Source organism: Montipora capricornis, chromosome 4 (genome assembly GCF_036669925.1).
Source record: "Montipora capricornis isolate CH-2021 chromosome 4, ASM3666992v2, whole genome shotgun sequence".
NCBI lineage: Eukaryota > Metazoa > Cnidaria > Anthozoa > Scleractinia > Acroporidae > Montipora > Montipora capricornis.
In genome coordinates, this window is record NC_090886.1 from 16,289,277 (window position 1) to 16,299,276 (window position 10,000).

Consider the following 10,000-nt stretch of genomic DNA (forward strand, 5'->3'; position numbering starts at 1 on the left):
TGTAGTTAATCAATATTTTTGAGACTAAATAATAACAATAACAATAACAATAAAGTCTTAGTCGCTAGGTTGTGTAGGTTTTGTAAGCCTTTTTCTGTATATCACATGTGCATTCATGCCATGCAGTTGCTATTACTGTATTGACTGGTGGACTTTGATGAGAGTAAAAACTGCTGTTTTACTACAAAGGTCTTACTTGTAATTTTACCAAACACAAAATTAAGGTGATACAACCGTAAGTGCTCTACAAACAAGTTAGAGAGACTTAAAATCAAATTAAGCTGATAAGTCCACATCTTGGTTTTTGATGATCATTTATAGAGAAATATCTTGGAGCTAATGGAGATTAACCCATACAAATTATCCACATATGATTCCATCTCACATGAGACACATGAGAACACAGATCGAACATGCAATCACACGTACGTTCTTTTCTTTAGAGAGGGCATGAAAAAGAAACCATGAGTACAGTAATCAATACTTGTCTAATAATTATTATAACATTCACAGCTGGACTGATCATTGATTTAGATTGTTTTGATTTGCCGAACAATTTATTGGCAAGTAATTGAGCAAAATCAAGTGTTAATAATAAAACTATGGACGGACATTTATCTCTCTGATCATACATTGTACATTTCAATCAGTAAGCCTGCAAGCACTAAAATTAGAACTAGAATTCTTGCAGAATTGTTAACCAACTTTTGTTATTTTGGTGAATGAAAATGTTGCAGCTGTCACAAGTTGGTTTCAATCTGTGGGACATTAATTTTACCCAGGGGTTAAGAGTTCCAGTCACTGCAAATTACCAACTGAAGATTTCTAATAATTCTGACAGACATACAAAATTCTTTAAGTTATGGAGGTTGAATTCTTTACAAGAATACAAAAGGGGCAATCCATCCTACAATTTCAGGGATTTTCTCCAACATTAAACTTTATCCTTTCCCTCAGGATTGAGAGTGAGATTCTTCTCTGTCTAATGCCAGATGATTTGATCCATTGATGGGGGCCACTTCGGGGGACGGACAATTTGTGAGCCAGTGAGTCATGCAAGTCTCGCATTCAAGTCTAAACACCCATTTCAAATAGCGCTGATAAACAGTTATATTTAAGTCTAAGCACCCATTTTAAAACAGTTAGCTTTCAATAACTGTGTGACTTGCATGTAGACTTTCATGATTCGCCATGTCGGCTTGCATAACTCGCAGCCATGGCTCGCATGACTTGCATGGCTTGCGCATTGTCCTCCCTCGCGACTTTGGGTCGAAAGGGTTAAGCCTTGAAATAATTTATTACTGTAATTACGCAATGTGCAAATTGTGAATACCTGTTTACTGCTTCCCATCTTACTGGACAGTACTTTGCTGCAGTTTCAGGACTGACACATTTCTTAAATGCATTTGAATCAGATTCATTTTTGGGAAAAGAGCCATTGTTATGCCACATTGTTGTGGAATTTAAGATCTTGCGAAACGCCTGAATAGCTTCACTTTCATTTGTTTTGCTGGTATACCTTTTGGCAATATCAATTACCTAAATCAAGAAAAACTTGAATAAGTACTAAAAATAATAATTGAGGACACATAATTTCATCCAATGCAAATATGGGCTTAGGAGCGAGGTTTCTAGATTTCAAAAAGGCTGGGTTCAGATCACTGCCTGGATTTCACATTCAAGAAAAAATTTCCTGTATTCCAGAATGTACAGATTATATGACATGCCTGTTAACAAACTGTTGGATTTATTAAACCAGTATAATGATAATACCTTGCAACAATAAAAACCCTTCAATATTTGAAAAAAATAAACAGCCTGAAGGTGCATCCCATGGTTTGAATTAAAGACTGCTTTTCAATCTCTAACACGTATATTAATTAATTGTCCTTATAACAAGAAGAAAACTACACGTTAGCTTGAAGTTATGAATTTACATGTACATGGCTGTATATATATGTTCTCGTGGCAAGGAAAATGTCTCACTTGTTCCCTGCGCTCACTTGTGAGATAATTATTTGTTCCTGCCACTCAAACATAAAATTCGTATCTTCTCGCCATCGTGTAATATCCCCTATTTATTGAAAATGATTAATATATGCTAACAACGTGATAGTTGTAAACAAAGACTCCCAAATATGTACATTAAATGTACAGTGATATCCCTTTGCCCAATAGGAACATTTAAAAACAGGTACTCAATGAGTACATGTGTCTACTGCGGATTGGTAGTTTTTAACGTAGGGAGGGTGCTGTGGGTGATATTTAGTAACACTGTAATTATGTGAAGTTAATCCATACGTTTATATGGGATGTCACTAATGGTTATGGATTCAAGCAATTTACTAAAGTGCAAACTGCTTTATGTAATGTTAAAAAACCAGCAGCAGAATGGTTCAAATTGTACGAAGAGAATATAGAGCGTTTTCACTCATGTGATAATGCAGCAGCCATATTGGATTACTGAAACAAAAGAAGTATTTGCAAAAAAAAAGAGTTAAATTCCCGGAGGATTCGTATGTTGCACCATCATGGCTGCCATTTCTTTGTTTTGGAACACCAACATGGCTGCCCTGGCATCATGTGAAAGCGCTCTATTAGTATACAGGAAAAACAAGTTATGTCTTATGAGTATTCTTTATATAGAGAATACTTATCAAACAAGGAATGTTTTATCAGGATATAAAGCTCATGCACATGACGTTTTATCAGTGTTTTGATAGGCTATTAGGCTCATAAATTATTGATTATTGAAGGTCAGTGAAAGTGTACTGTAATTATTTGTGATATTGGTTAATTGGTGTTTATATGGTCCAAACATGTTCTGTTGTTGGTTGTATACTGTGTGACTATAATGGCCTGTAACTGTTATCACTGATGAAAAGGTTGTTCAGTTTTCATTTAACCAGTTATAATTGAAGTCGCAAATGAAAATATGCACTACTCTGAAGAACGTTGTTGCAGCAATAATAGTCTTAATGCCGAATCTAGCTTTAAAGGGTCCCCGGAGTAAAGAGAGTTTCACATACCAAAATTGGTGATCAATAATTCAACACTACAAAATGATACGCACCAATGACAACAATTGAAGCCTTAAAAACTAAAACTTAAAAAAAATGCTGAAATCAAATGGTGATAATGTAGTTCCTTAATTCATCAATAATATTGAAGTGTTGTAAATTCAGACTAAGAGTTCATTGTTCAACTCCCTTTATATCGATCAGTTCATATTTCGATACAACAGACATATCCACAACTTATTGGTAATACACTAACTTGTTTTCGTTTTGTGATAACATTAAAATAATGAAAAAGCAGTGAAAGGTGGTCACCTTTCCTGAACGTATGAAATCTTCTTCTTGGTATCACCAGTTCAAAAGATGAACTGGTAATGATGCACCAATTTTTGCAACAAGGAAGTCCTCAAAGATTTCAGAACTTCACTCCCTTATACATATATTATGCAATATAGCTTAATAGCTTAAAATGGGCCAGGAGTATTATCATATCGGTCCACAAGTCATGGGTTAAGCGATCTAGGCCACTCACAGCTAGCTCCTTTTTTAGCCTGAACAGATTCTTATCACAAGGGAAGACCAATTGATCAAAGCAGTCTGCATTGAACTACTGATTGTGTTTGTTAAGTAACACCTTCCATTTGTTTCAAAAAAAGAAGAAGATCCTGAACAGGGATTCCATAGTACCGGTATTATTTTTGTTGTTGGTGTTGAAAGATGTGTCTTAAAAAGCTGTGCAAAAGTTATTTTCCCACATTGTTAGATGTACTTTCCCAGGCAAAGGTTATTGTAATACTTACAACTGGAAACAGAGAGGTATTCTTTGAATGTTCGATTTATCCCAATGAATGACTGGTACATTAAACAAGAGTTATGATCAACATATTATTAACATTTGTTTCATAAATTCACAAGTCTTCCTAAATGAGCCATACAAGGTCACACGCTCTTTCTCCCTTTTTCTCACTTGCCGAAGGTCACAATGTCCAGCCACATCGCCAAGTACCAGTACATGCAACATTAATTTTGATTCTGTTGTCAACAGACACGCATAAATTGTGCAACAAGGTGGTTTATCAGGTCACAACGCCTAGCCAAATCCCTAAGGACATCAACATTCATAAATAAATTCTGGAGTAGAAGCTTTTTGGTTTGCTGAGCAAGACTATATCACGTTATCTTATGGGCTTTAGAAACTAAGAACTAACCTCATCATAGAAAAACTTTAATTGCCTTTCCCCCTCAGCAAGGATCTCCTCAGGAGAAATGTCAGTGGTTGTGAAGTAAGAAAGAATCATCTTGTAACTTTCAGTGCCATTCAAGGTTTCTCCAGTAGGCAAAGTCTTATTAGTAGGTTGGTTTTTATCTGGAGTTCCATTAATGTAGACATAATCCACTGGAAGATTTGACAACCCGCTTGCCAAATCATTTGGCAAACAGTGGCTCTTGTGCTCAATGTCAAGATAATTGATCAAATCTAATAGTGGCTGGCCAACACCCTCCTTTAATGCTTCCTGTATTGACATGTTTACACTTTTACCATGATGTTGTTTGCGCCACTCTACATCAACACCATCATCAAGATGGAGCAGATATAAGGGGTTCAGATAACCTTTAGCAAACCATTCCCTTAAAATGCCTTCACTGTTGCCAGCCAAGGAGAGCTGCCTGTAAGACTCTTTCAGTGCATCCACACCAGCTTGACAGTCAATAACTGTGCGGACCATTCCTGATTTCACGCCAAGTTCTACATTTTCTCTTGGAAAGAGAAGTCAATTAACATGAATGATTTACACTATTAATTTTAATGGTGGCAATCAAAATGATTTGCAGCAAACAACACATAAGAAGTTGATGATGATGATAACAATAATAATAATAATAATAATGATATTCAATGTAAGGAGAAATGAAGACTCGGAAAAATATCCGGGTCAGATGCTCACTGAGCTACTGGAGACTCTATGGTGAGCAAGGGTCAATTTGTGGGTCTCGACTGGAACCGCATCACACGGCTACACAGCCAAGTATTGACTAGCATATTTGAAACTCACTAACAGCATTGCGCTGTCACATTAATGCATGTCTAGATGCAGCCAACCAACCTCCAAAGTGAGTGTGACTAGATCACCGAGGGTCGTGGATTCAAATCCCATCTGGGACTTGGATATTTTTCTGAGTCTTCATTTCTCCTTACATTGAATATCATTGTTGTTGTTTCATCTTTAACACACTCACTTTGGAGGTTGGTTGGCTGCATCTTAATGCATTAATGCATTAATGTGACAGCGCGATGCTGTTAGTGAGTTTCAAATATGCTAGTCAATACTTGGCTGTGTAGCCGCGTGATGCGGTTCCAGTCGAGACCCACAAATTGACCCTTGCTCACCATAGAGTCTCCAGTAGCTCAGTGGTTAGAGCATCCGACTAGATCACGGAGGGTTGTGGATTCAAATCCCATCTGGGACTCGGATATTTTTCCGAGTCTTCATTTCTCCTTACATTGAATATCATTGTTGTTGTTTCATCTTTAACACACTCAATAATAATAATAATAATAATAATAATAATAATTATTATTATTATTATTATTATTATTATAATACACTGGTGTCACTATCTCAATCTTGATTGGAAACTAATTACAAATTTATTATTGATAATTGATTGATAATTCTCACCATGCTGATTGGAACAACCATTGGCAACTGATTAGCTGGCAAGCTACCTATCTGCCTACTTGTTGAACTCAGACACAGACAGACCATGTGACAGACAACCAGACTGAAGGATTATCACACTTTGCCAAGAACTAACTGTTAATTTAAATTACAAGGAGCCAACTGTATTTGCTGCTGGTCAATTTGCCTGGTGCCTGGCCCTAGTATTCACAAATGCAGTATAGTTGATGGACCAACTGAACTAATTGTGAGTGTGCGTGATTATTCTGACTAATAATCATTGCAACCCAGTTTTATTGAAATACAAATAAGTGAGCTTCAATTCTATATCTTTCTATACCTGTAACGATCAATAGGCCTCTTGTGTTTCCTGATGACGTCAGTTAATTTTTGGACATCATCATATGTCTTTGGTTTGACATAATGTGCATATGCATTAATCTCATATGAAAGACTACAAATTGGCTGCCAACAAAATAAGTCAGGGCCTAACAACCAGTCTCCAGCATAGTAATTCTCTGCATATGGGACACCAAATGTATGTTGAAGAAAATGTTTCACCTTAAAAAAAAAAAAAAATGCAAACCCAAAATTAATTACACTCTGTTACAAATTAACCCATTGACCCCTGGTAGTGAGATTTCACTCTGTCTGATACCAGATGATTTTACTTGTCAACTGGGGGTGTCCTAGGGCAAAGAGAAATCCTAGGTTACAATGTAAAAGGTGCAGGGAGGCTGCACTTATGCTCCCCTCCAGAGATCTAATGTAGGGACACCATTATTCTCTCTGTAAACGCTCCCGCAAACTTTGAATGACCTATTGGACTCATCTCTGCCAATGGTCACAAAATTTGGTTTTATCAAATGGGTTAATAAATTATAATAATATCTGGCTTGCTAACTGCCCTGTCTTGCAGTCAGAGACTAAATTGTTAAGGCCTGCAGCTCAACGAGGTCCAACTGAAGGAGATGAAAATCGGAGTACCCAGAGAAAAAACCTCAGAGTAAGAATGAGATTGACAGAAACACAGACCAAATAATTTCTTAGGATGTGATCTGGGGTCCGCAGAGGTGGGAGGCACGGGCATTACCACAGGGCCATCCTTACATTAACCACTGGGAGATTTCTGAGCTGACAATTTGAGTATAAATTTACATGTAACATAATACACTCCTAAGGTAGAATAACATGGTGACCAACAAAAAGAGACCATGTCCAAATATGCTGTTAAAAGAGAAAACAGCTGTTAAATTCCCAGTTTTCAATAACTACCAATGTCAAATTAATTTTATAGAATGACTTTTGGAAAAAAAATTCTGCTTTGACCTCAGCTTCTGCACGGAACACATTGATAGATAAACAGATAGAGATAGATTATTTTACCCTTTCAGTACTATAAATTAAGATCATGACTATTAACGATTATTTTACTTGTCAATGGCACCGCATCCGGGATGAATACCAGGGTTAACAACATCCAGTGCACTCAGAATCTAATGCCCCCTTTAACCATTTCAGTCCTGAAAGTGAGACTAACAGATTTTACACTGTCCAACACCAGATGATTAATTTTAATTTACTCATCAATGGGACTGCTTCTGGGATGAATGAGATAATAGTATGAAATCAATGTAAACCATTTTCAATATAAGCAGGGTCGTTTTTATATTATATTGACTATAGCCATGTTGATAATCACAGATGCTTTACATGCCACCGTCTGCTTAATTATACAGAATTGAGACCACCAATTGAAAAGAAACCAAACTCCTGCATGATTCTCCATGTAGGATCAATGCATCCCCCAGCTAGGTTAAATTATATATATATAACTTAGCTAACAGATCAGAGTAGAATGGACACAACATCTTTTAAAATTTGAAGGAATTCCAATTAGTTTTTTTTAAAGGATCATTGGCATTGCTGATATCAGCTCTGTATTTTCATGCATGATATCAACCAATTTGTTGTTTTCTATATACCACCATTACTATTTTCCTGTTTAGGTATTGCCATTAACTTAAAGTTGTCATTTGGGACAGTGATTCAAAAGAATGTGAGGTGGGGAGAATGTTGGGTCTACCACCGTAGATCGAGAAGGAGACAGTGACACAAAGGAAACATTCACCTCCCTCAGTCTAAAAATAAACATCCAGAATAACAAGACTATACCTGGGCTAAAGATTTTACTTCCCTTGGTTTCATTTTGTTTTCATCAAACTGCACACTCTTTATTTCACGAAACAGCTCCAGTGCTCTATCTGTTTTTCTCTTCAGCTGTGTTGGATCTGGATTGTAAGGAAAATACCTAGAAAAAGTACAAAGTTTATTATTTTCCTTCACAAAATGAGCTGCATTTAGTTTTATTTAAAAATTTGTTATCTGACAATTAATGAATGAAATTTACAACAGGCCTGCAAGATCTCAGCCAGATCAGCATAGTTAAGAAATTACGCATGCAGCAACAAAAGGAAAACCTGAAAAATTACCAAAAAAATTCCTGTTAGAGATTCAATCTCTCAATGCCTTCCTCAGCATTTTAGCTTCCCCTCACCATACCAACTACATACGGCTGAACATTTCAACAAATGACCAAGCTTGATCTTACCTGTGTACTGCAAAAGTTATGAGAGTGAAATAATTGTAGAAGTATACTTCATAGAGCTATGCCTGCCTTCACATTTTGATAGGCCACATATTGCAGGCTGCATCTTTTTAAACCAAAAGTTGTCCATTTTCGGTCTCTTTTTAACCAGGCTGACAAACACCAACAAAACCCGTTCTGGACCCGAATTGACCGAGGTAGAAATCGATGCTTTACTGTCAACAATACATGGAAAAGTTGTTGATACTGGAGTTTTTAATGAAACTAGATGCTCCATGGGTGTACACTGGGTTGCCTGTGGTATGTGTTACTCAAAAACAGAAGGGACTGAGTCAGGTAGTATTGAACTGCAGCAACTCCAGCCAATTTTTTCAAGTCAGGGGTCATTAAGACCATTTAAGGGGTCACCCAGAAGTCATACCAGCAGAGGCCCTTTGGCTCACATGTTCATACGACGAAACAGATCTTTTTCTGAGGTTAAAAACCTGGCTACCAGCCTATTAATCATTTGGCAAAAAGAAAAGAATTTCTGTCATCTTTAGAAAAAATAGGCACGCATTGCGTATGTGTGGTAGTGCAGTAACACAGCACTTTACTCTATATTGTCAACTGAGCTGTGTTTTGTCTTCCAGGAGATTCAAGTTGTCTTTGCCTAATATGTAGCTCTAAAAAGTACACAATATTGTTTTGGTATTGTATATCATTGTAGTGCCATGGTAGAAGTCTTAGGTAAATAGCCCCCTGAGAAGACATGTGGTTACTAGCAAAGTACTAAATCCAGAAAGATCGAAGAAAATAAAAGGGAATAGAGAAACATTGGCTTCTAGGCTGACATGTTGTATCAAAGGGTTAAACTTCACTTGTAACCACAAGTTTTTATTTTTCCTAGTTTTAATATTGGTCTCCATTTTTAACAAATTTTTATTGTACGCTAAATTGAATTGGATGGCGAATCCATTGCGATCCTTTTGGTATTGAAATCATTTGTTGGCTCTGGAAGCAAACAAAACTGCCTATGTGAATCAAAACTGCCTTTAGAATGAATCAAAATAATATGCATTAATAATAAATAAATAAATGAATATATAGAATCGAAAAAATTAAAAAAGAAATCTGCAAAGTATTTGCCAATAACAATCTGCACATCACCATCAAAGCAAACAAAAAAGTTGTCAATTTCCTTGATGTAACACTAGACCTAACCACCGAGAAGTACAAGCCTTATTTGAAACCAACAACCACTCCGCTCTATGCTCAAAGCAAGTATAACCACCCTCCATGCATAATAAAGAACATTCCTGAGGCAATTAACAGAACTCAGACAAGGAAGCTTTCAATAAAAGCAGCACCACCCTAGCTATCAAGAAGCATTGCAGAAAAGTGTTAATTTCACACACACTAAAGTTCCCCCCACCACAACAGCAATCACCGGAACCAACCATCGAAAAGAGAAAGAGACAGAGGAACATAATATGGTTCAACCCACCATTTAGTAGAAATGCGCACACTAACATAGGAAGAGAATTCCTAAATTTAATCAAAAAATGCTTCCCACCTAACCATAAATTTAGAACACTTTTCAACAAAAATTATCTCAAGCTAAGTTACAGTTGTTAACCTAATTAGAACATATTATAGTTAGATTGTTTGTTGATTTGATCACCTTCTTTATATTCACGCTCTGGTTTTACTAT

General features: G+C 36.5%; 1 protein-coding gene across 2 annotated transcripts in view; it reads right to left on the reverse strand.

Annotated features, from left to right (window-relative positions):
* Positions 1-10,000, reverse strand: part of LOC138045675 (uncharacterized) — a 23,959-nt gene that overhangs the window by 5,406 nt on the left and 8,553 nt on the right. For both annotated transcript variants that reach the window (XM_068892254.1, XM_068892253.1), the window contains exons 2-5: positions 7,874-8,009; positions 6,039-6,259; positions 4,226-4,775; positions 1,334-1,539 (exon numbers count right to left, since the gene is read on the reverse strand). In XM_068892254.1, coding sequence (XP_068748355.1) covers positions 1,334-1,539; positions 4,226-4,775; positions 6,039-6,259; positions 7,874-8,009 — 1,113 coding nt within the window. The remainder of the gene's footprint in view (positions 1-1,333; positions 1,540-4,225; positions 4,776-6,038; positions 6,260-7,873; positions 8,010-10,000) is intronic.